This window comes from Elgaria multicarinata, chromosome 10, assembly GCF_023053635.1.
Source record: "Elgaria multicarinata webbii isolate HBS135686 ecotype San Diego chromosome 10, rElgMul1.1.pri, whole genome shotgun sequence".
Lineage (NCBI taxonomy): Eukaryota > Metazoa > Chordata > Lepidosauria > Squamata > Anguidae > Elgaria > Elgaria multicarinata.
In genome coordinates, this window is record NC_086180.1 from 12,548,848 (window position 1) to 12,576,117 (window position 27,270).

The 27,270-nt window shown below is 44.2% G+C and overlaps 1 protein-coding gene across 1 annotated transcript; it reads left to right on the plus strand.

The window, feature by feature from the left end:
- Positions 1 to 16,629: 16,629 nt before the first annotated feature.
- Positions 16,630 to 21,886, plus strand: CXCL11 (C-X-C motif chemokine ligand 11). The gene is made up of 5 exons (XM_063135555.1): positions 16,630 to 16,687; positions 18,307 to 18,433; positions 20,418 to 20,490; positions 20,615 to 20,837; positions 21,149 to 21,886. The coding sequence occupies exons 1-4, from the start codon at positions 16,630 to 16,632 to the stop codon at positions 20,636 to 20,638; spliced, it is 282 nt and encodes a 93-aa protein (XP_062991625.1). The 3' UTR covers positions 20,639 to 20,837; positions 21,149 to 21,886.
- Positions 21,887 to 27,270: the final 5,384 nt, after the last annotated feature.

Below are 27,270 nucleotides of genomic sequence, written 5' to 3' on the forward strand. Positions count from 1 at the left end.
GTACAGGGCAGTAAGTAGCCCATCAGCTGTTAGTATCTGGAAGGCAAACAGTAGGCACACAGGTCAGCTGCTGATCAGTCTTATCCACCATGAGGGAATATCTTGTATTTCTATTTGAATTATAGTTATTCTTTCTAAATTTGCACCTATACTTCCGCAAATAAATGATTGGTGGCTGAAGGATAGGGGAGTAGTAGAGTGCCCACGTGTCCCCTTTTACAGGGTCTTACACAGCCTTCTGTTTGAATTAGTGGAGGCTGGTGGCTTCAATGTCAGTGAATCCGCTCTGGGTCTCAGGACCAGTCAAAACTCTAAAGGAGTTACGCAAGGTGCAAAGCATTCTGAATGGTTCTGACTGAAAGCCAAAGCGGATTCAAAAGCCCATTGACATTGGAGCCACCAATCTCAACTTCAAGCCAGTGTGGTGTAGTGGCTAAGGCGTTGGACTGGGAGTCAGGAGATCCGGGTTCTAGTCCCCACTCGGCCATGGAAACCCACTGGGTGAATTTGGGCCAGTCACAGACTCTCAACGCAATCTACCTCACAGGGTTGTTGTTGTGAGGATAACATGGAGAGGAAGAGGATTATGTACGCCACCTTGGGTTCCTTGGAGGAAAAAAGGCAGGATATACCGTATTTCTTCAATTCTAAGATGCCATCGATTGTAAGACGCACACTAATTTCAGTACCACCAACAGAAAAAAACCTTTGATTCTAAGAATAATAAACGCACCTGCGATTCTAAGACGCACCCCATTTTTAGAGATGTTTATATGGGGGGGAAAAGTGTGTTTTAGAATCGAAGAAATACGGTAAATGTAATAAATAAATAAATATAACCTGATGGGATGCAAGCTGGTGGTTACCAACCAAGAAAGAGATCTTGGGGTTCTGGTGGATAGCACAATGAAAATGTCAACCCAGTGTGTGGCCGCTGTAAAGAAGGCAAACTCCATGTTAGGCATTATTAGAAAAGGAATTGAGACTAAAACTGCCAGTATCATATTGCCTTTATACAAATCTGTGGTGCGACCACACTTAGAATACTGTGTACAGTTCTGGTCACTACCTCTAAAAAAAAAAGAAAAAGATATTGTAGAGCTGGAAAAGATGCAGAAAACAGCAGCTAAAATGATCAAGGGGTTGGAGTATCTCCCCTATGAGGGAAGGTTACAACAGCTGGGATTTTTTTAACTTGGAAAAAAGGAGGCTGAGGAGAGACATTATAGAGGTGTACAAAATTGTGCTTGGTATGGATAGGGAGACTTTTTGGGGGGTCATCCCATGAAGCTGATTGGTGGGAGGTTCAGGACAGGTAAAAGCAACTACTTTTACACACAGCATATAGATAAATTATGGCATTCACTACCACAAGATACAATGGTGGCCATGATTTTGGATGGCTTTAAAAGGGGGTTAGATTAATTCCTGGAGGAGAAGGCTATCAAAGTCTACTAGTCCTGATAGCTATGTGCTACCTCCAGTATCAGAAGCAGTATACCTATGTACACCAGTTGCTGGGGAACATGGGCAGGAGGGTGCTGTTGCACTTGTGTCCTGCCTGTGGGTTTCCTTTGGGCAGCTAGTCAGCCACTGTGTGAACAGAGTGCTGGACTAAGAGCTCCATCTCACCTTGGAAGAAACACTGGGCACTTCCACACGTCGTACTCAGGGAGCTTCCATCCGCCCCCAGTGCACCCCGAAAGCGATCGTGTAACTTGCCTGTAAAAGAGACGAGGAAGAAGCGTCCTTGCCGGCGCCACCCACCTCCCTCCTCGCCGGCCAGCTCGGAGAGCTCGGCAGAAGAAGGCGGCGCCGAGCTCTCCGTCCCGGCCGTCGAGGAGGGAGGTGGGTGGCGGCGGCGGCGGCGGCAAGGACGCCTCTTCCTCGTCTCTTTTACAGGCAAGTTACACGATCGCTTTGGGGTCGCACTGGGGCCGCATGGAAGCGGCCTCAGTACAATGTGTGAAAGTGCCCACTGGCCACTGTTGCTTCTCCGAGGACACTCAGGGCCTTGCTAGACGATTGTGGGTGGGCGGGGCGGGGGGGATTGGAGATCGCGGGGGGGAATCGAGGGCAGGGGGGAGCAGGGAACCATTTTCTTTTTTAAAGCCTACCTTTCTCATTGGTGTGCTCCTGTGCACATGGCCCCTTTAAACTAAAAATATATATGGCGGACGTGACGGGTCCTTCCTGAAGCCCATCACATCTTACGTGTAGACAGGGGCGACGGGCCGCGCTACTTTTAGCTCAGGCTGGCCCCTCCTCCTGCACGGATTTGCAGGTAGGTCTAGCAAGGCCCTTAGTTACTTCCAGTTTTCAAACAGGAAGTAAACAAGGTGAGCGAGAGCCATTCAGTCCCTCGTTGTGAACACACTGCTTCTCCCACACACAGCGGGAGAGGGCAGCAACCAGACTTTTTCTGGTTTTTCTTGCCACACAAGGAAGACCAGAAGGGGCGGAAGGCGCACGAGAAGCAGACGACATCATGTGAGCTACTTCTGAGGAATCCATGAGTACCCAGTAACGAGTGTGCAATAAAACGCTTGTTGGATGGAGCTATAAATGGACCCTTGGTCTGATCCAGCAGCACTCTTCTTAGGAACTTGGCAGTGAAAAAGAGTGCGACCATCTGGGGTATCTGGACTGGAATTCCAAACAGGCCAGATTTGGTCACTAGGACTAAAGTTTTGCCCCCTGCTTTAGACCTATTAAGGATTTCTGTGTTCTGCTCCCTGGATCTGCTCTGGCCTGTGCCAGAGGTCTCTGCTTGCAAGTCTGCCCAGCTTCCAATTCAGGTCTTTGACCTTAGGGAGCTCCAGTGCTAAAGAGTGCAGCCTTCTCTCTAGACGTGGGGGTTGAAGCCCACAACCACAACATGGCCCATCTTCCCCATCCCCATTCTACCCATCCTGTGAGACCATGCTGGATCAGGGCTATTGAAAGTGCAACAGCAACGCCAAAAATCATCTGGAAAGACCCCTTACTCTTGGTTTCAAACCATTTAGCAGAACAAAATGACTGCATCTGAGAAACTCCCCTTCCATAAGCTGCTAGAGGCCACCTAATACCGAAGTTCATGATGAACCACAAGGGCCACTGCATGTCACACAATTATATTTGGATATGCATCGCCGCCTCTTCTATCTAGCCAGATGGGGAAGTGGGAGTGTGTGCGGTCTCTGGTGTAAAAAAACGTGTGCCGCCTACCATTTGGCAGGAGTTTCTGGCCTGGAGTTGGATCAAAACAGGGGTCAAACTTCACGTGATGCTCAATTGCATGTCTTTTTCCCCTGGAATGTGTGTGGGTTTTTGTTTTTTGGGGTTTTTTTTTGCTAGTTTTGTTTTTTGGGTGGTGGAGGGTAATCACTGGAAGCAGCTGCAGGAAGCTGTCATTTGGATCGGAGCTGATCTGGATCGGATGTTCATATTTTCTACCCCCATGGGGCTACAAGCAGCTTGGAAGGCACCATTTTAAGAAGAAAACTACTGATACATTGCCTAAAAGGAGGCATTGCATCGCCAAAAAAGAGGACAGAAGAGGATAACAACTGCATAACGTTTCTATAAGTAAATGTATATGTTTGGGTGCAAACTTAGAAATAACAATAGTAATTAAAGCAAAATACAAGACATCTCACCATGGTGGAGAAAGCTGACCAGGAGACCTGTGTAGCTGCTCAGGTTTGCTGTCTTGGTGCTAATTGTGGTTATGAATGAATGAATGAAACACATCTATGTGAAGCTCTATGGTGGCTGGTTGCTAAGTACAATAAACTTGACTTGGACAGTAGCCATTAGGGATATCGGAGAATCCATTTGTTGGGGATGGAGCGCAATGAGGTTCTCTTGGTTTGCTCCCTCCAGACTTCGGTCCATTTTCCATGAACTGGCCCAACTCAATTTGCATCGACACATGGCCAGTTCGCAGATATTGCATTGATTATTACCTGATGGAACGCCTCTCCCGACATGAACCTACCCGTACACTGCGCTCAACATCTAAGTTTCTGCTCCGAGTGCCTACTCCAAGGGAAGCTTGGAGGATGGCAACAAGGGAGAGGGCCTTCTCAGTTGTGGCCCCCCAATTATGGAATGATCTCCCCAATGAGGCTCGCCTGGCGCCAACATTGTTATCTTTTCGGCGCCAGGTCAAGACTTTTCTCTTTTCCCAGGCATTAAACAGCATTTAACAACACTAAGTTTGTTTGTTTGTTAACAGACTCCAGAACTGTTGGTTTTAAATGGATACCGTTGTTTTTATACTGTTTATGGTTTTGATGATTTTAAATTTTGTATACTTTTTAACGTTCACTGTTTTTAACTTTTGTAAACCGCCCAGAGAGCTTCAGCTATGGGGCAGTATATAAATGTAATAAATCAAATCAAATCATTTATAAGAACTGAAGGTGGATTGCATGGTCCTCCTCCTGATGCAAACGTGGGATTTTGTGCGTGGGAATGCCCCGTCTTCCTATGACTTGTTATTTATTTCCTTCCCCCCCACTCCCCATTCAGTTTCCGGTGGCGATGTAACATCTGCTTTCACAATTTGTTCTTGCTTATTTTGGGAGCAATCCGGGGAAGACATCTGTGGCATCTGTCTGGCGAATCAAATTGGCCACATAGCTGAAAATCAGCAGGTCATGCTAGAAATTCTCTCCTGCCAACAACTTGCTTTGAACAGGCCAGGCATGGGGTTAAATTAACGTGGCTAATACCCTTCACGTCTCTAAAGCCACATAGTGAGTCTGTGGTTGAGATTTTATGGGTTAGATTTGGAACCAAACCATTTTCAGCCCACACTATCAGGATTCAGGGCTCAAGTTTAAACTGGGAAATTTTGACCGGTTAATTCAATGTGGTTGTTTATAATAATAATAATAATAATAATAATAATAATAATAATAATAATATTTCTTACCCACCTCTCCACTTTGATCGAGGCAGGCAACAACAATAAACGATAAAATACGTAATACTCAATTAAAACATTGTTAAACATTGCATCCTAAAAACATTTTAAAAACATCATAAAATTCCACTGGATAGGCCTGCCGGAAGAGATCAGTTTTATAGCTTTCTTGAATGCTAGTAGACTGTTAAGTTGATGTCTCCTCCGGCAGGCCATTCCACAGTCTGGGAGCAGCAGAAGAGAAGGGTAACAGTTGTTAATCTAGTTTTTGCTAGCTGAAGTAGATTTTTCCCAGAGGACCTGAGTGTGCGGGGCAGACTGTACGGGAGAAGGCGATCACAGCAGAAGCCTGGGTGACTCCAACATCACCTCTGAGACCAGTTCTGCGAGCTCAGCCAGGGAGTCTGCTAGGCAGCGGGGTGGCCTAACACTAACAGAATCCCACTAACAGCTGGGGGAAGGGGAGGACATAGTAAGTTGCCCTACTCAAAACTGGACTATTTATCCATCTAATCCAAGATGGCCGCTGATCCATTGGATGACATCACCAAAAACAGTTGCCTATGTAAATTTATCTGCATAGATGCAAATTTAGAAATAAAAGCTATAAATATAAATTAAATAGTGCTATTTGTGGATGGGCGACTCCAAGGCCGCTTCTGCTGTCCCTCCTTAGGGTTCTTTCACTTTGAACCAAACTTAGGCTGGGCACTTCTTCAGACAGAGAACACCTTCAAATAGAGGTCTGCCTTCCCCAACTCTCCAAAATATTGGGGTATCCTCTGTAAAGTAGCACACCTGGTTGTGTCACAGTCTTGGAACATCGTATTCTGAGAAATGACACACCCTCACACATCAAACTGTACATGTGACATCAATGTACAGTTAACAATACGGGAAGAGCAAAAGGCAAAAGTGACATCTAAGGACTTAATTGCATTCATGCTCATGGCAGCTCAAAGAGTCATAGCTAAAAGACAGAAAGCTGCAGCACGTCTAACATTTATATCTTGATATAGCCAGGGCAGAAAAATGGACATATGTACCAACTGAAACTAGCCAAAACACCCCAAATATGGGAGAATTTTATTTTATATAGTAATCAGGGACATAAACCACAGCATTTGTCAAAGTCTTTCTTCAGACTATGGAAAAGAGATTAAATTTCATCTGTTATGGTGAAGAATTATAAAGGAAAATCTCGAAGCAGCCTATGGATTCCACCCATATCTTGGAATGTAAGGTAAAGGAGAAAGTATATGTTAAACCTATGACTTCCTGTCAATAAGTAGATTTAAATCCAATGTGTTTATTTTTTCCCCTCTTGGTTTGTATAATCTTGTTTTAAAAATCTAATAACATCTTTTTAAAAAGATTGGCGTGTTGGAGTAGCACACATGGCCGTCCTACGGAGTCTTTCCAGAGTCTCAGGTAGTGTTCGACATCACCTGCTACCTGAGATCCTTTTAACTGGAGATACAGGGACTGAATGTTGGACCAGCCTCTGCATATGAAGCAGGTGTACCCCCTGAGTTGGATTCCCTTCCCAAATTGGAGGCAGCAGCTGCCAACTGGATTGGAGCACTGGTGGGGAGTAGGGATAGTTAACTTCTGCCCAGGTGCCATATTCCCAATTGAAGCCACCTCCACCCCACTGGCAGCTTGTCTCAGGCCTTAGCTAGACCTAAGGTTTATCCTGGGATCGTCCCGGGGTCATCCCTGTTCATGTAAATGACACACAGGGGATTCCGGGAGCAGGCAGGGACGACCCTAGGATGATCCTGGGATAAACCTTAGGTCTAGCTAGGGCCTCATAGATAGTGCTTGAAGTGGAGTGGGCTGGGGTGAGTTAGTTTTTCACTCTGCTTCTTTTCAGGTGGATGTAAAGTGGTGGGGAGCCTGTGGACCTCCAGATGGTGTTGGACTCCAGCTTCCATTGACAGCCAGTGTAGTGTAGTGGTTCGAGTGCTGGACTGAGGATCAGGAGATCTGGGTTCTAGTCCCCACTCAACCACGGAAGCTCACTGGGAGATTTGGTCCAGTCACACACTCTCTGCCCAACCTACATCACAGGGTTGTTGTTGTGAGGATAATATGGAGAGGAAGAGGATTATGTATGCCACCTTGGGTTCCTTGGAGTAAAAAAGACGGGATGTAAATGAAATAAATAAATCAGCCCCAGCCAACATGGGCAATGAAGTGCTTGAAGTGGAGCAGGCTGGGCTAGGTTTGTTTATCAGCCTCAAGTAGATGTAAAGTCACTCCATGTCTTTTCAATGTACCTAAACCTAGTTGTTGGACTCCAGCTTCCATCAGCCCCAGCCAGCATGGGCAATAGTGAGGAATGATGGGGTTTGCAGTCGAACAACATTTGGAGAACTACCGGTTCCCCTCCATGACCAAAATTAATCTGACCTTTCTTAAAATGAAACTCCCTGACTTCGTTTTTTATTTCCCAAGTGAAACCATGAGTTCCCCCTTCTCCTCCCACATCGCTCACGGCCCACGACAGGAAATAAAAATAATAAGAACGGTAGAGGTACTCTGATGGCTATATTATATTAAAAAAGAGTCATGGATCGTCTGGTTTGGTGCTGAGCCACTATGCCGTAGCAGCTCAAAGCTGTACACATCTACTCAGAAGTAAGTCCCAGTGAGGAAAATGAAGCTTATTCCTAGGCAGTTGGGTGTAAGGTTTGCAGCCTTAATCACATAGTCAAACATTGGAATTCACTTCCACGAGATGTGGTGATGATCACCACCACTTTGGATGGCTTTAAAGGAGAATGGACAAATTCATGGAGGAGGCTTTCAATGGCTACTAGTCCTGAAGCCTCTATGCTACCTCCTTTATCAGAGGCCGTGTGCCTATATACACCATTTGCTGGGGGACATGAGCCAAAGGATGTCTTTGCACTCATGTCCTGCTTGTGGGTTTCCCATGGGCAGCTAGCTGTCCATTGTGTGATCAGAATGCTGGACTAGCTGGACCCTTGGTCTGATGCAGCATGGCTCTTCTAATGTATGCTCTAAAGTTACAGACCCCTGAAGGAAGAGAAGCAAAGGACAATAAACTCTTGAATTGCTTAAGTCTGGAGAAAACTGAAAAAGGAGGGAAGAAGAAGCACTGGAGGTGAAGTGAGATAAAAGTTTTGTTTCTGGTATTAGATCTGTCGTGGCCCCTACTCACACCCATGTGAGTCGTCACTTGAGACACTGCCCTCAACAAGGAGTGAAAACACAGGAGTGAATCAGTCTGAGGTTTCTGATCACCTAGACCAACCTTCCCCCACCTGGTGTCCTCCGGGTTTGTTGGACTACAATTCCCACCATCTCCAGCTAGCTTGGCCAGGGATGATGGGGCACCAGGATGGGGAAAACAGAATTAGAGAGCAATCCTATGTTCCCTAGACAGTAACTGGGAGGCTTAGGATTGTTTGGCTTACTGGCTCCAAGGTCGGAGACTAACTTTGGAGCTAGTAAACTGCGATCCCGTTCCCTCCCCCTCCCGCTCATAGCCAGTGCAGAGAGAACCATGCTGGCTCCTTCTCTATGCTCAGAATCCTGGAGCCTGTCTTGAGGGGTTTGCCCCAGGCTGGATCTGGAGTGGCAGAGCCAGGCTTCTGTTTTTGGGCACATCATTTGTAAAGTTGTTATAGAGCTTCATCCCAAGTACCTGCTTCCCTCAGATTATCCTTGTAGCGCTAAGCTTTCGCTGTTGTTGTTTTTGCTACCGGGAGGCAGCGATCCTTTGCATACCAGGAAGTGAGTTTAAGGGAGAAATGTAAAAACAAAATCATAAAAAATCAACGGATGACCCAATTCAAATTTGGCATGCTCAAAGCTCTCCCTAATATCTATTACTGTGCCAATTTTGGTGTCTTAATCTTTAAAGCTTACACAGATGTAAGCATTTCTTTAAAATCCTGCTCCTGTGCCCCAGAGGCAGCTCGGAAGATGCGCTCAAAAAGTAGGGGCTAAATACGGCAAATCTTTTGGCTTTATAGCACCATTAAGGCAGGATGCATGGGAGTCCTTCACAATCAAAGCAGATTATAAGGTGAAAAACGTCTGAGTTCTTTGCATGCAATTCACAGTGATTGCACAGTGTGACGCTGGTGTGATAAAGCTCATAGTGGTTTTAAATGTATGTGCATTTTGCATGTTTTTGTGGTTTTTAATTTTTGTATATTGTTTTTTATCTTATTGAGCCTCGTGTGGTGCAGAGCGGTAAAACAGGAGTTTCTGCAGCTGAAATTCTCCCCACGGCCTGAGTTCGATCCCAGCGGAAGCTGGTTTCAGGCAGCCGGCTCGGGTCGACTCAGCTTTCCATCCTCCCGAGGTCGGTAAAATGAGAACCCAGTTAGCTGGGGGAAAGGTAATCACAGCTGGGGAAGGCAACGGCAAACCACCCCGCTATAAGGCCTGCCAAGAAAACGTCAGCGAAAGCAGGAGACCCTCCAAGAGTCAGTAATGACTCAGTGCTTGCACGAGAGGTTCCTTTCTTTTCCCTTTTTATCTTATGTGACCTGCCCAGAGAGCTTTGGTTATGGGGCGGTATACAATAATACCGAAGCCATCTAGGAGCAACCCCCCAAAACTCCACTTTAAAAAAGATGGGCATTTACTCTGACTTTTTTTTACATGGAGGCATGCCACAGCCAGTGGTTCCACTGACTGGTCACTATTGGCTGGAGGAGGGCTGGTTTGGGCACCGCACGTCCCTCTCTTTCTCCCCCTCCAGCTGCCCCATTGCTCCTTGTGGCGTTACACCCCACAAGTCAATTCCAAATGTATGTCTGCAGTTTGTAAGTCTGTGGTTTTTAGAATGTTGGCCTGAGTGGGCGGAGTTAGAATGTCTGGGGAGGGGGGAGGAGTGATATATAAGGGAAGGACGGAGGGGATTGTGGGGGACTTGTTCTTGTTCTTTTCAGGAAAGCTTTCCAGGGAGACTTGTTAGGTACTCTTAGAGCCTGTAGTGCTCTCTGTATTTATGGTACTTAAGTTCTGGGAAATTTGAGAGTCAGTGTAGTGAGTGGTGTCTTTAGAGTGTGGTGTGCACGTAGTGGAAGTATATTAATCAATACTGATAATAAAGAAAGTTCAAGAGTGATTGTGTGAGAAAAAGGAAAGCGCGAATGTGAGAGTGACAGGATTGTATGAAAGGTTTCAAAAAGGTTTTTTAAAAATAAATTTTGATTGTTTGTTTTAAAACTACCACAAAAATCCCACGTGTCTGTTTGGCGTTTATCATCTTAAGTTTACACATTCAGCACCCACTCTGACAATCATTCACCTAAGCAGATATAACTCACAGCACATATATATTGAAATCCTTCTCCATTTAAACCCCTTTCTCCACATAGTTTGGAGGAAGGTGGTTTTTATCCCTTGCCTCAGACGTATCAAGTGGTGGTGCTTGGCTTGAGCAGGGAGTAGCCTCGGCCGGGTCTGGTGTTCAGAGCCTGTGTCGTGGCACTCCCCTCCACCATTTTTTTAAAAAATCTGTAGATGCGAACCTACTTTTTAAAAAATCTGTAGATGCAAACCCGGGGGGTGGGGAGGAAGAGTGGGACATGCGGCACCTGAACCGGCTCTCCTCCCTCTGGCAAAATAACCCATCTAGCAAAAACTCAGGGTGGCCGAAGCACAGAGGTGAGGAACGCCTCTTGTCTCTGGCTATTATATGTTAGGATACTCAGCAACCACCGGCTTCAGAAGCTGCCAATTATTATCATAGGCCTGATCTACACCAAGCAGGATATTGCACTATGAAAGCGGTATATAAAAGGCAGGAGCCACACAACTGATTTATAGCAGTGTTGAAGTGCATGGACAACTCTTGGGGCCCATTGACATAGACCATAGACTACTTTCATACCGCTATATCCTGCTTTGTGTGGCTCCTGCCTTTTATATACCGCTTTCATAGTGCAATATCCTGCTTGGTGTAGATTAGGCCATAGATTTGCGCCCTGAGACATTTTATGGCAAATTTCCCCAACCAGCACAGCTGAGATTTGGGAAGGAGCCAGAGCTTTTTCCTGCAGCCTCTTGACAGTTGTCGGCCAAATGCAGGCAATTATGTGTCAATGCCGGAGCTTCATGAAGCTAAACATGAAAACCACTGGCTAACCAGTTTTTGTCTGTCTCTTCTGCCAAGACCCTTGTTCATGCATTGGTTATTTCTCGGTTAGACTACTGCAACCTTCTTCTGACTGGCCTTCCTCCTTCTCACATCAGTTCATTGGTTTCTGTTCCCCACTCTGCTGCTAAGATCATCTTCTTGGCTCATCGCTTTGATCCAGCTGGACATCAGGAAAAACTTCCTGACTGTTAGAGCAGTACGACAATGGAATCAGTTACCTAGGAAGGTTGTGGGCTCTCCCACACTAGAGGCATTCAAGAGGCAGCTGGGCAACCATCTGTCAGGGATGCTTTAGGGTGGATTCCTGCATTGAGCACGGGGTTGGACTCGATGGCCTTGTAGGCCCCTTCCAACTCTGCTATTCTATGATTCTATGATTCTATGATCATGTTACTCCACTTCTGAAATCTCTTCATTGGTTTCCAATTCACCTCAGAATCCAATATAAACTTCTCCTGTTGACCTACAAAGCTTTTCACAGTCTAGCTCCTTCCTATCTTTCTTCTCTCATCTCACACTATTGCCCCACTCATGCTCTTTGCTCCTCTGATGCCATGTTTCTGACCTGCCCAAGGGTCTCTACTTCCCTTGCTCGGCTTCGTCCATTTTCTTCCGCTGCCCCTTACGCCTGGAACGCTCTTCCAGAACATTTGCGAAGCACAAGTTCAATCACAGCTTTTAAAGCTCAGCTAAAAACTTTTCTTTTTTCTAAAGCTTTTAAAACTTTATTTTGATCTTACTTTTATACTGTTAGTTTTACTCTACCCTGTGCCTGTTTGATGCATTCTCTTCCCCTTCTTATTGTTTTATTATGATTCTATTAGAATGTAAGCCTATGCGGCAGAGTTTTGCTATTTTATTGTTTTACTCTGTACAGCACTATGTACACTGATGGTGCTATATATAGAAATAATAATAATAATAATAATAATAATAATAATAATTTATTCATTTATTTGTTTGAATTATTACATTTCTAATCTGCCCAATAACTAATGTTCTCTAGGTTCAGTTCAGTTCTATTATTTATAAGCCCAGGTGATCACAATGTAACAGAAAGAAAATATCCAGAATATTACAATAGTAAACACAGACAAATTAAACAAAGATCAAAGAAAATTACAAACTGAAATTAATAACAAAAATCCCCTGATTCTAATTTCCAACTTTTAGTAAAGTGTCTATTGACCAAACCAAAATAAAACATGCAAGTTTAAAATTTATCTTAAATGAATCAGTTTTCTTTGATGCAATCTATTTCATCTGCTTAATTGAGTCCAGTACAGACTTTGGTTAACGCCAGTAGGAAAGTGGGGACTCTTCTCACGATCTTGATGTCTTTATTTAGCCAGAAGTCCATTTTCTGGCAAATTGACTAGTGTATTCCAATTTTTTTTAGCAAGCCAACAATCTATTTCCCCCTAATGTTTGTGACAAAGAATGATTAAACAAATAATGGGGGAAATCCTCATCCAAACCACAGTGAGAAAAGCAAGTGATACGGTTAGTCTTGGCTAGTCTACCATCAAGGGCATTGACTGAATTGTAGCAAGGGTTAGTTCCTTCCTCAAACTGAACTTTTCAGTATTAGATAAATACTCCTCTGGACATGGAATATATTTAAGTAGATTATACCAGGGGGATATCTTGACAGAGATGCAAACTCTTCCTGCAAATATATATCATAGGAGTTTAAACTCCTTTTTATTTTAGCTATGACATGATCTCCTTAGAGGAAATAACTCTCCATTCGTTGAATTTCTACAACAAAAACATGATATTCTGATGCCAAGTTTTCCCCCCTGGATGAACCTCAAGCCCAGTTATTCCAGGTGACATAATTTTATTTTTATTTACTGCATTTCTATACCACCCAATAGCCGAAGCTCTCTAATTTTGCAACCAATACTCTGGCATTCCCTTAAGCTTTAACCAAAAATTAAAAGTCAGTTGACACATAGTCATGGTCTACAGTTGGGATGCCATTTCTAACCATAGATGCTGTGTTGGGGTTCACCTTGTGGTTCACCAAGATGTTTCTTAAGATTCTGTTTTGGATACAATCTAACTTATCTGAGCCCAGATCTACATCCAAGCAGGATATTCTACTATGAAAGCGGTATATAAAAGGCAGGAGCCACACTACTGCTTTACAGGGGTATTGAAGTGCACCTGACAACTGGGGCCCATTGACACATACCATATTCCACTTTCATTGTGCAATATCCTGCTTGGTGAAGATGTGTTCCGGGTCCCAACAGTCATCAGTGCACTTCAATACCACTGCCTTTGATATACTGCTTTCATACCGATTTCATAGTCGAATATCCTGCTTGGTGTAGATCAGCCTTCCTCAACCTGGGGCGCTCCAGATGTGTTGGACTGCATCTCCCAGAATGCCCCAGCCAGCTGGCTGGGGCATTCTGGGAGATGCAGTCCAACACATCTGGAGCGCCCCAGGTTGAGGAAGGCTGGTGTAGATGAACCCTGAAACTTGTAACCCCCAGATCTGTAATCCAGGCAGTATTTGGGACTAAATTCTCAATTTTATTATCTTCACGATAGGAAGCACCTGCTTTACCCCAGCTTTATCCCAAAATTGAAGGTTCCCACTGTTAATGTTCAACCTTGAGTTTTGTAGCCTCGATGTGGAGGAGCCATGATCATGAGGCAGCAAATGATATGCCCAAATAATGGCATGTGGGCACCTGCTCTATCTCAATGTGCTCTATGTGCCATTCATGTTTCTTTTGAGCCACGGCTATCACCTTTGTCATTTCATCATTGAAGCCCTTCCCATTCCCTCAACAAATCATCAATTAACTATGAAATTAACTGTTGTCTTCTTCCAAGAAAAGGAATTCTTAAATGGAAAGGGGACAAAGAAACTGAACAGGTTGTCCTTACTATTTCTTCAACAAAGTAACAACTACCTGTTGGGTTTCTCTCTCCTGCCCTCTTCCATTTCAGAACACCTTTTCCAGGAAGAGGAAACAAGTAGCCCAATTTAGATATGCACCTGGGAACAAATAAATGCAGAGAGTTAACTGATCAAAGTACACCTGCTGACCCTACCTTCAACACCTCTCCACACATTCAGGGCTGATGTTTGCACAGAGTCCATGCATATACACCCAAAAATGTACATGGTTCTTCATGGGCAAATAATGTCCTTCCATTTTCCAGGGGCCCAGATTACGTGTTTCTGCACTGTGTGAAGTGAAGCTCTCTGCAGATATGACTCTTGAAGAAAAGGTGATTCAGGGGAACAGGGCTAGGCACCCAGTAGGTGCCCTCCGACAAGAGCCCCCTGTACCCTTCCCTCTCTTTCAAATTATTTATTTATTTATTACATCTATATCCTGCCTTCTTTCCTCCAAGGAACCCAAAGCATAATAATTCTCCTCTTCATTTTATCTTCACAACCACCACCTTGTGAGGTAGGTTGGGCTGAGAGTCTGTGACTGGCCCAAAGTCACCAAGTGAGCTTCCATGAGCAGGTGGGGACTAGAATAGGGTGACCATATGAAAAGGAGGACAGGGCTCCTGTATCTTTAATAGTTGCATAGAAAAGGGAATTTCAGCAGGTATCATTTGTATGCATGTCACACCTGGTGAAATTTCCTCTTCATCACAACAGTTAAAGCTGCAGGAGCTATACTGCAGCTATACTGTGACCAGATTTAAATGAGGGCAGGGCACCTGCAGCTTTAACTGTTGTGATGAAGAGAAAATTTCAATAGGTTCTCCATATATACAAATGACACCTGCTGAAATGATCTTTTCAATACAACTGTTAAAGATTCAGGAGCCCTGTCCTCCTTTTCATATGGTCACCTTAGACTAGAACCCGGACCTCTCAACTCTCAGTCCAACACTCTAGCCACTACACCACTCTGGCTCTCAAATGCCTTGCAGTGGTGGCCAAAGGTTCCCAGTATCAAACTGTTCCCATGTTGGCATATCCCACTGGATCCCCTCCAGCAGTATCTGCTACCACCCTCAGTCCCCCAAAGGGCATAGCTGGAAGATGTGAACAGGAGGAGACTTGAAGGGAACGGAAGAGATATGAGGACTGTAGGCAGTCATTAAAATGATGGGCAGTGTCTGTGAAACAGCCCGAGAAAAGGTCTTGCTACATTCTAACTTTTATTACTACTACTAGAAGGTGAAACAGACAATCACTTTAAGCATAGATGGGAGGAAATGCCAGGGATTTCAATTTCTAATCAAGTTTATGGAACTGATTTGCACTTTGCATTTTCTCCATGTTTTTATCAATATCAAGAAAAACCCTAAGATACTTTACCTAATGGTAATCTAATTAATACATTTTGGATAGAGCTTATTTATACAGTTGGCCTTTAATTGTTTTTAAGTCTCCCACCTCTTTTGATCCTTTGGTAACTGTACTTGGGTATCAACATGGACAGCACGTTTGAGTGGAATTTGTTTAAAAGCTGCAAAAATCCTGATTGCAAAAAAAAAAAAAAAAATAGGGCGGATTTGTTCTTCTTACATGAAAAGAGATGATTTGGAAATTAGCTGAACTGTTACGGCACTGTTCATTTATCTTTTCCAAAGATCAGAAACCTTACATAAAAACATATAAACAAACCGCACACGCAGAGAGACACACATCAAAAACAATGTTAAACAATCAACATTAAGAAAAATCCATATGATATTGGGATTACGAAGGCTAGATATAATTTAGAGCAATCTGATGCCCTTCATATGGGTTGGACTACAATTCCCAGCAGTCCCAACCAGCAGGCAATTGGGCATGCTGGCTGAGGATAATGGGATGTGTCCTCCCACACATCTGGGAGCACCAGGTTGGGGGAAGAACAGCTACATATTAATGAGTTTTTCTTTGATAGGACCATTTTCCTCTTTGCAATCATGTCATTTCTTCTGTGCATTGTAAGTTTCAGAATACCCTATTTGGTCATATTCTTAGATACTTATATAAGAATAGTAACACTCCTTGAAAGAAGACAGGAAAGTAGCTACGTGAATATTATTTGGTTTTAGGTTTAGAGAATTGATATACTACCCTTTAATTTAATGCTCAGGGCAGCTTTCAATAAAATCCTTATGAATTATGAGAAAAGAGAGAATGACCTGCATAAGGAGCTGTGAGAGAAAGTGGTTGAATGAAGGAGAGAATCTACATGAAATAGCAGTTTCATAAGAAAAATTAGTATCAGGAGAGTGAATAAAAGCAAACCTTGGGGTGGAGGTCAAGGCACACGCCCACCCACCCCCCAAAAAGTGCTGATTTTTGCTGGAATGGCCGGAAATTCAACACGCCATGTGTGGCCCTGTCTTTGGCAGCTCTTTGGATACAATTAAGCTAGGAAATCGAATTGGATTTATTTGAAATGAGAAGGAATGGGAAGTGAAAGTGAGTGGGAGAGGGAATTTCCCCTGGGGGTGGAAGCAGTGGGTGAGAGCAGCCGATAAATACTGGACCAAAGCTCACTCTCTCCACAGTCCATATCCTCTCCTCCAGGAGTCGCATTGCAAGAAGGAAGGAAGACCCTCTCCCTCAGACACAAAGATGCTGAAACCTGTCCTTGCCACCCTGATGGTTGTCCTTTGTGCAGTTCTCATACAAGGTAATGTCATTTTGCCTTCTTTTCTTTCACTGAATGCTGTTGACAAGCTAAGAAACGTTCTACACGAAAATAAAGCTGCCTTATATGCTGAGTCAGACCATAGGTCCATCTAGACCAGCATTGTCAACACTGACTGGCAGCAATGGCTCTCCAGGGTTTCAGGCAGGGTTTCAGGCAGGGTCCCCCCCCCCAACCTACCTGGAGATGCCAGGGTTCGAACCTGGGACCTGCTGCATTCAAAGCTTGTGTTCTACCACTGAGCTGTAGCCCCTCTTTTTATTTGCTCTGGTCCCATTGTGACTAGATTGGAGGGGTGGCCAGGTTCACCCCACATCCAGTTGTATTGAAAAGGGTATTTCTGTAGGTGTCATTTGTATATATGGAGAACCTGGTGAAATTTCCTCTTCATCAAAACAGTTAAAGCTGCAGGTGCCCTGCCTTCTTTTAAATCTGGTCACTCTAGTATAGCTCCTGCACCTTTAACTGTTGTGATGAAGACAGAATTCACCAGGTTCCCCATATATACAAATGACATCTGCTGAAATTTCCTTTTCTGTGCAACTGTTAAAGATACAGAAGCCCTGTCCTCCTTTTCATACGGTCACCCTACACATCTTCAAAGCGGAACCTGCCATTAAACCTTTTCCCCAGACGTCCCAGTAACTGCTTCTTCTGCCTGTTCTTCCTTACCCTTGCCATGCCTCTTTTTCTCTTTCTCGGCTCCCTGAAATATCTGTTTCTGGCTAGGGAGTCGGGACGGGGAATTTGAATTGGTAGCTACACAGCATCCTTCAGTGAGCAGGTTAGGCTTAAAGATAGACAGCCGCTGACCCCAGTGCCAGAGCATGCTGTTGAGGCTTGTTTCTCATTTTCTTATTTATTTTTCTACCCCACCTGGAGTTATCAGTATAACAGCATATTCTATACATTTTGACTTGCTACTTTGCCCTGTATTTCTAGTGCGGAAAATCTCTCTAAACAGGTTTTCGAGGATCACCCATTATTATCATCATCATCATCATCATCATTATTATATATAAAGCTGAACTTATCTGTATGGGTTGTTTGGGATGCTGATATAGGGTGACCATATGAAAAGGAGGACAGGGCTCCTGTATCTTTAACAGTTGCATAGAAAAGGGAATTTCAGCAGGTGTCATTTGTATATATGGAGAACCTGGGGAAATTCCCTGTCCTCCTTTTCATATGGTCACCCTAGGTGATAGGTCTTCTTGAACAATGTTCCAAAAATAAATAAATCCAAACACCTGAATTTTGGCGGTTTAACTATTTTTAAACAATTTAAAACAAATCCTACACTGGTGCCTACAACTCCCAGCAACTGCCAAGGAAGCACCTCTCAAAGGACGAGGCCACCTGCGCACCACTGAAGGCATGCTGGTTGCTGTAGGTGTTTCAGAGATCTTGGCGCATCGTACGCAGCCACATGGGCGATTGCCTGAGATCTCTGAAATAGCTACACATCCCAGCATGCCTTGCCCAGAGCAAGGGAAGCGGATTAGCATTATTCGAGGACCTGAGCAATGCTGGGGATATCTGCTGGCTGTTATTATTATCAGTGAGTGTACATCTCAAGGTCCACATGCTGTCCCTTGCAGGAATGCCAACGTACAACAGAGGGCGCTGTCTTTGCCAAGGAAGGATTGCACGCAGAATGAACATGGACAATGTTGCAGAAGTGAAATTTCACCGTCCGAGCAGCAGCTGCGCGAAGGAGGAGCTTGTGTAAGTAATGATGGCTGCCGGGCGCTCCTACCTGCCGCCTTCTTTTGCCCTATGCTGATGGTTTGTTTATCATACATTTTTCTCTCCTTCAGCTTTATCCATAGAGATGGGTGGAAATTAATTCATCCTGTTGTCTGGAGATATAATGTCTTGGGGGTTGTCTATATGCCCTGAAAATGCCATGGTGGTTAAACAGTGGTTCTGCGTTGTTTATACTGACATTGGAGCCACCAGCTCTAGACCTGTCTTCCATTCCACACTAGAGGCCTTCAAGAGGCAGCTGGACAACTATCTGTCAGGGATGCTTTAGGGTGGATTCCTGCATTGAGCAGGGGGTTGGGCTCGATGGCCTTGTAGGCCCCTTCCAACTCTGCTATTCTATGATTATTTATTTATTTATTTATTTATTGCATTTTTATACCGCCCAACAGCCAAAGCTCCCTGGGCGGTTCACAAAAACCAAAACCACTGAAAGTATAAAACAAACAGTATAAAAACATGATATAAAATACACATTAAAAACTTATTAAAACATACCATACATAATTAAAACATCTTTAAAACATTAAAACATCTTTAAAACATTCTAAAATTTCACTGGGTAGGCCTGCTGGAATAACCATGTACCCTCCAGATGTTTTGGCCTACAACTCCCAGCATTTGTGACCCTTGGCCATGTTGGCTGTGGCTGGTGGGAGTTGAAGCTCAAAACACCTGGAGGGTACCTGCTTCCCCACCTCCTCCCCCTCCCATGAAGCAGAAAAAAATGAGAACTGCCTCTAGAAATAATGCAGAAATCTAGGATTTTACAGCACAATCCTGAACACGTTTAGGAAAGGAACCTCTCATGCAAGCACTGAGTCATTACTGACTCTTGGAGGGACACCAGCTTTCGCTGACGTTTTCTTGGCAGGCCTTATATAGTGGGGTGGTTTGCCATTGCCTTCCCCGGCCGTGATTACCTTTCCCCCAGCTAACTGGGTACTCATTTTACCGACCTCGGAAGGATGGAAGGCTGAGTTGACCTGAGCCGGCTGCCTGAAACCAGCTTCCGCTGGGATCGAACTCAGGCCATGGGGAGAGTTTCAGCTGCAGAAACTGCTGCTTTACCGCTCACTGAGTTCCATGGGGTTTTGCTCCCACTTAAGCAGGCATAGGATGGATTGCAGCCTCAGAGAGGTTGTGATTGTGCAGAAGCTTCACTACCCAGAAACAAAAGGGAGCAGCAAAGGTGTTTGTGCTGTTTTTAACCTGGGTCTTATTTCATGTGAAAATGTAATGCCTTTTAATTAAATGGTTTTTTAAATGGCTGTACCAAATGCTATAACATGGAGTATGCGGAGTTGTGGTTGTGATTGAGAGAAGGGGTTTTCGTACGACAGCCTTACTGCTAATAGTGCAGCCCAGTGCCCTCCAGATGTGATGGACCGGGAGATGCTGGGGACTGGAGAAGGTTGTCATAATGCATGATGGAGGTGGAGCTGAGACTGCCTTGGATTCCCACCCAATACCCCTCATGTGGCAGAAAAACTCACTCTAATAATAATGCTTCCATAGGCCCCTCCAGGATTTCCTCAACCTGGTTCCCTTCAACTCCCACAATCCTCAGCCTTTGCTAAGGGCTGGTGTCAAGGGTAGATATGATTGGGCACTTGTCAAGAACCCATACCCCAGCAGGGGCCCATTGACAAGAGCCCAGTTGCTGCTCCTCTTCACCATTGCAACCTGCTTGTTCACCTGAGGTGCTTCTCCTTCCCACAACAGAGGTGAGAAGGAGAAGCACTAGAACACACTGCCTACTAGGCCTTTCAAGCATTGTTGATGTCACCATGTCAAAAAATGAGCAGAAACAAAGCATGTGTGATATAGGGTTCCTGTTTGGAGCCAGTGTCATTTTGGTATCAGAGAGGTATTGAATATTAGTAGCAACAACCGGCCGGTATGGTTATACTGTTTCTAATTTGTTCTGTTTTCTGTCTTGCAGGGTTGTTTTCAAAAGTAATGGGGACATGAGATGTCTCGACGTTAATTTCCGCCAAGGCAGGAGAATAAAACAGGTAAGGCAGGGCGATAAACAGAGTGAACGGTCTGGGGGCAGTTGGGCCGGACATTTGGGGGTGCATATTGTCATTGCGAAAAACGACGTCACGAATGAGATATTTTCCTTTGCTTCTCTTCCAGGCAATTATGCAGAAACGGAAATGAAGAACGCTACGGAGAAGAGGTTGGAAAATATAAGCAGGCATTTCATTTCAGAGGAAGATAGGTAGTGACTTTTGATCAGTTGTTGACGGACGTTTGTCCACCGTTACATATGTTCTCCTGGAGCACCTCCTGACCATCTTCTGGAGCACTTGAATTCTCTGGAAGACACGTTTGAAAAGAAACAGACACCAACCTCATTGTTTAGAGCAGCGGTTCTCAACCTGTGGGTCGGGACCCCTTTGGGGGTCGAATGACCCTTTCACAGGGGTCGCCTAAGCCCATCGGAAAACACATATTTCCGATGGTCTTAGGAAACTCTTATGACTGAACTATGTCATGTATCATCTTTTGTATTATTAAAGCTATTGTTATGTATTATTTTCATTAGCAAACCATCCCATGACAATGGATCGTGTAGAGAAGAACGAAAATAATTTTATGGTTGGGGGTCACCACAACATGAGGAACTGTATTAAAGGATCGCGGCATTAGGAAGGTTGAGAACCACAGGTTTAGAGACAGGACTGTTCTTGTAAATCTGCTGGGATTTGGAAACAATCCAGAAATTTCCCTCTTTCATTCCCCCCCCCCTTCTCCTTTTTAAGGGCAAGAGTTCATTTTACAGCGAAAAGAAATAGAAAATTATGAGAGCTCAGGCTCAACAGTTTCACAACATAATGACTTGTTAGCCCTGTGGCTTAACATCTCTGCGAATGGAAGGCTTTTGGTACTTCCTGTTTTGTTATATTTAGGAAGAATATTTCCTGGCAATCCTGTTGTATCATTGCATCTTTCTTGGGTATTTATGTAATCTGTTATAACTGATGGTAGACAACAGAAGTTTCCTTGTTGCAGCCTTTTCCAGTGCAGTGCTCTCTGGAGGTTTGAACTGCAATCCCCATTATCCACAGCCAGCATGAGAAAGTCTGCTTTAATGGATACTTACTGGACACATCGTGGCAATGTACCTTTGCATTTGACATACAGATTTTTAAAAATGCAAATACTATCAAGTTGGGAGGGGGGAACTGTTAATATGCAGAATCAGACTTTGCTGTTGTCTAGAGAAAGATCCCTTCTCCAAAGCTTGGATTTGTACAGGGACGACAGGGAGGGTGAGAATATTCTTGAGTATAAATGTGTATTTGTATGTATCAGCTAGGTGAGCTAGTTTTCTGAATTTGTCCAGAGAAAACAAAAACCTGTGTGCATGCTTACTGCCAGCCCAACTTGTATATTTGTAAATAAACAGATCTATTTATTGGATTAAGTTTCCAATGTTTTTTTCCCCTCTCTCCTTCCAAAAAAAACCCTCTAAAAAGCAGAAGTAGGGAACATGTGGCTCACCAGATGTTTTGGACTATAAATCCCATCAGCCCCAATCAGCATGGCCACTGGTCAGAGATGAGACCAGCTGCAGTCCAGCATCTATGGGGCCACCAGTTTCTCACCCTACAGGAACTGCACATGAACGCCTCAAGAAAGAGCTGCAGGTGACTCTGAAAACAAATTACAGGCACTCAACTTCCCTGCCTCATTCTTATACTGGTAGGGAAGTTGGGTGCCCATAATTCGTTTTCAAGTCCCCCCTCCCCAACTATGATTCAAACAAAATGAATTCTGCCTCAGAAGCACCTGCCCAGCTCACTCATACCCTGCACTGAGGCCACAAACCCATGCATATTTTCCTGGGAGTAAGTCCCATTCCTTCTGAGAAGATGCACTTAGAACTACATGGAATGTAACTGTTGTTCTAGACCATGAACAGGGCTCTGGGACAGTTGCCCTGGGACTGCAGAACTGGAGGGCAACACAAGCTAGGGGGGATCTACACTATTGCTTTTAAAGCGCTTTAAAGCACTTTGAAAACGTTTTGAAACCTGTATATGCAGTGTGTCCTGGACCCCAACAGTTGTCAAAACTGTTATAAAGTGCTTTAAAGCGCTTTAAGCAGTAGTGTAGATCCCCCCCTGGAGAACCAATGGTCAATGGTCTTGGCGTAGCCCCTTTGGCAGGATTGCTACATGGCAGGGATGCTATTCCTAGCTGAACTAAGTACAGGGGCTCAAGAATAAACTAGGCCGAGATAGGGTGAAAAGGAGGACCAGGCTGCTATACCTTTAACAGTTGTGTAGAAAAGGGAATTTCAGCAGGTGTCATTTGTATGCATGCAGCACCTGGCGACATTCCCTCTTCATCACAACAGTTAAAGCTGCAGGAGCCCTGCCCTCTTTTGGATCTGGTCACTCTAGTATAGCTGCTGCAGCTTTAACTGTGGGAAAATGAGGCAAATCTAATACAGCACATACAGCACTGTAAGAGGACAGAGTGAAGGAGAAGGGAGACCCGCCAAGAGTCAATAAAGATGTGCTAGATGCAACGCCTATCAAGCCCAGGCAGCCTGGCCAACCTCAGTCTCCAGGGAAAATAAGTAACTTACAAACAGCAGAAATGCACACAGCACAGGACTCCTTCATTGATCGAGGTCAGCAGCAATCCTTAGGACAAAGGAAGGCAAAGCCATATTCTAGCTGCCCCATTTTATGATGGTCCAAGAGAGAGAGAGAAAATTTCACCTGGGAGAAAGCAAACATCCAATCAAATAGGATCTTGGCCTTGTCAGATTTAGCAGGACAGGGCTCAGCTGGAGAATTAAACTTTTTGCATCGTTAAATGATGGAATTCACTACCAGAAGTGGTAGTGATGGCCACCAATTTGGATGGCTTTAAAAGGCGGTTGGATTAATTCCTGGAGGAGAAGGTTATTGATGGCTAATAGTCCTGATGGCTAAGTGCTGCCTCCAAGTATCAGAGGCAGTAAGCCTATTTGCACCAGTTGCTGGGGAACATGGGTGGGAGGGTGCAGTTGCTTGTGGGTTCCTGGTAAACAGCTGGTTGGCCACTGTGTGAACAGAGCCCTGGACTAGATGGACCATTGGTCTGATCCAGCGTGGTTCTTATGTTCTGTGTTCTTACAGCTTTAGGTGGTGTAACCAGGTGGAGATACTCCTTTCCCCCGTCCCATGAAATATTCCCTTTGTGTATTCAGGCATGCTCAGCCTGTGTGTGTTGCTGCCTTCCCTCTGATGGAGAAGACGTTCTCAAGGGGACAGAGTTGGGACCTCACTTTAATATGAATGCCCTGCAGGGTGGCTTTAGGGGAAATGCCCTATCTGCATGTTTCCTAGAAACTCAGCCAGAAGCTATTGAGCTATGATTAGAGAGGTGTGAAAAAGAGCTAGGAGAATTGGATCCATACCCTAGATTGGACTACCCTGGCCAAGTTAGTTGTCAAGTAGAACCATATCTATTGGTGGTTTCCCTGGAGGATTTTTGCCTTTCCCTCTCTAGCTTGACTTGCCCATAGCAAATTAGAGACAACACAGCCATTCATCATATCCTCATAGCAAAGCAAAGAGTTTATTATGATGCCTACAGGATTACTATGTGTGTAAATACACACCTGGAACCCTGTGGAAGAAAAACCAGTTGGGAGGGGGGTATTTTCAGCAGAAAAAACCAGTGGAGGGAAAGGTAAACAAACTCTGGCTTGCTCCTCCCTGGCTGTCAGGGCATTTTGACATATCTAGTTTGTCTGTGATTACTGATGATTCATTGAGAGCTGTAGTGATGTCCTTGTCCTGGAATAAAGGGGTCATAGTAGTCAGGCACATGGTTTGCTTGCATTTATTTAGAATTTATTTATTTAGAATGTTTATATACCGCTCCCCATTGAAAATTTTTGGAGCAGTGTACAAGGTAAAATGAAAATAAAAACAGAATAAAACAGTTAAAACAAAATTTAAAAAGAAGCAAAAAACAGAAATCCAAGGCTGCATGTTAAAGAAAGGCTTCTTGGAATAAAGATGTTTTTCAGGAGGCGCCGAAAGGAGTGCAAGGTTGGAGCCTGCCTGACCTCCAGAGGCAGGGAATTCCACAGGAGGGGCGCCACCACGCTGAAGGCTCTTCCCCTGGTGGAGTCCAATCGGAGGATGGATCTAGGTGGAACCACCAGGAGCAGGCGCTTGGATGACCTCAGTGACCGGGCAGGTTGGTAAGGGAGAAGGCGCTCTCTCAGGTATCCTGGTCCCAAGTTGTTTAGGACTTTGCATAAGGTCTTGTGTTTGATCCCTGCTTCTCCAGTTCAAAGAGGTTCAGGTAAAAGGACTGGGAAATATCTCTTTCGGTGACAAAGAGCTGTTGCCATTCAGAGCTTTATCAAACCAGCGTTATACTGTGCAATCACTGCGAATTGCGTGCAAAGGACTCAGAAGTTTTCCACCTTATAATCTGCTTTGAAGTACTCTCATGCATCCTGCCTTAATTGTGCTATACAGCCAAAAGATTCGCCGTATTTAGCCCCTACTTTTTGAGCGTATCTTCCGAGCCGCCGCTGGGGCGCAGGTACAGGATTTTAAAGAAATGCTTACATCTGCGTAAGCTTTAAAGGTAAAGACACCAAAATTGGCACAGTAATAGATATTAGGGAGAGCTTTAAGCATACCAAATTTGAATTGAATTGGGTCATCCATTTATTTATTTTTACATTTCCCCCCTTAAACTCACTTCCTGGTATGCAAAGGATCGCTGTCGCCCGGTAGCAAAAACAACAACTACTGCGAAAGCTTAGCACTACAGGGATAATCCGAGGGAAGCAGGTAGGTTGGTTGGGTAATAGAAACAACTTTTGGCATGATGACGTCTAGCACATTTAAGGCGCAATCCTATGCATGTTTAGATAGGAAAAAGTCCTACAACAACCAGCACTCCCTGGAAAGCAGTATTTTCTCTCTGTCTAAACATGCATGGGATTGATTGCATCTTTATTGTGGCATGAACTTTTGTGGATGAAAGCCCATTTCATCCAACTCAACAACATAACCAAAACTTTAAATGCGCATCAGATGGCCGTGCTGGAGACGTATGTTTTCTATTATCTATTTAATTGCAACTATACAAGTGGGTGCAAATGGGAGGAAGCCCACAGTACCAGCGTTTGTAGTGATCCTTCTTTAAGAGCAGCAATTGGTTCTTGAAGCCTCCCTCACACCTGTAAATCTGAGCCTGTTGAACCTCAGAACCGATACCAAATGGGTCCAAAAGACCCGGTGGGTAACCAATGCTAATCTAAACAGTCAAACATCATCACAGACAAAATTGTAAATAGGAAACTTTTTATTTCAGAAAATAAAAAAATAAGTGGTGGCATTGGTGGTTATATGCGCATTAGAAATCTTCTCTGTAATTACAGGGAAAGAGAATTCCACAAAACTATAAGGTTAAGAAAAAGAATTGGAATTGCCAAAATGGATACTACAAATTTAGGTAATAAGATAATGGCATGAGCTTCTAACATGGTTATGATTTCTCCCTCTCTGCTCCTGCTTACTATTTGTGGTTTAAAGGTAAACTAAAACTAAACTAAAACATAATTGTTAACTCTCCACTTTCCTCCACCTGCACATTACCTGAATATAAAAGCAAAGCTAAAGCACTGCTAAGTGCCTCTGGGCATGTGAAGAACAAAAGTAGAACTTAGAGTGAAAGGGAAAAGCCAAGTCTTGTAAATAATTCAAAGTTCCATCCTGAGAAATAAATCCAAGTCCCAAGCTCAGAAAATAGTATAAGTTCTAAAATCTAAAAGCTTAAAGAGATCTCTAGTTATCCAAATCCTTGGGTTCATTGGTCCAGATAAAATCAGAGGCAAAACAGCCAAAAAGCTAAGTGACCTGCAGCCTTCGCTAACTGTGCTTTTATACACCTGTTTGGGTCAAAAGTGGAGGCCCAATGAGTGATGAGATCACCATCTTCCAATCACAAATGGGATAAATAAGTTGATAGACCACCCATTCACCAATCAGAAGTTAGTGGTCTTCCCCCCCACACACATCTTGTGTATTTCTGGGAGCATCTCTGGCATTACCATTAATGGGTTAATTTGAAGTTTACTAAAACATGGCTTAAAGTCTGCCATCCAGGCGTGTTATCTTGATTGACGTATTTCTCCCAGGTACATCTTCTTTAAACTCATGTTCGTCTTCGGACATATTTGGTCATATCCGCCAGAAAATCTCCTCCCAATTGTCACTTGAGCTCAGGGCTATGACTTTCCCCGCCCAACTATCGTTGAGTGAGGACCTTCTCTTATCAGTAGGTGCTCACCATGAGATGTCAAAACAGTACTTTTCCTTCTCTTGGTGGGCGTCTAAGCATGCTCAGTTCTTCTGTTCAGGCCCCCGTCTATATGATAACGGGATTGCTCCTCATTAAATATAAACCCGAATTTTTGTTGATTCGAATGTAGCTAAAGAGCGTCACACTGCAGAAGCAACCGTGATTTATTTCCTGAATTTTTTTATAGTACACTTATAAATGCTCACATGTGCTTATATGCAGATTAAATGCTACGGAGTAGAGAAGATGGAAGCTATACATTTTATATGCGGAGCTCCGCAGATTCATATACAGACAAACCAAGAGCAGGGGGGAAGGAACGAGGCAGGAGAATCAGAGAATTCAAACTAAAAATGGCACACGAATGAACGAGGCAGCCGATAGGTGGGAAATCGGCTAATCACATTGTCCTATGCTCAAAGCTCCGCCCACATGTCAAAATACGATTTAACTCCCCC

Coding starts and splice junctions, on each gene's coding strand:
- CXCL11 (XM_063135555.1), top strand. CDS start 16,630: ATGCTGAAACCTGTCCTTGCCACCCTGATGGTTGTCCTTTGTGCAGTT. Junction 18,434..20,417: donor TGCGCGAAGGAGGAGCTTGT/GTAAGTAATGAT, acceptor TCTGTCTTGCAG/GGTTGTTTTCAAAAGTAATG. Junction 20,491..20,614: donor AAGGCAGGAGAATAAAACAG/GTAAGGCAGGGC, acceptor CTTCTCTTCCAG/GCAATTATGCAGAAACGGAA.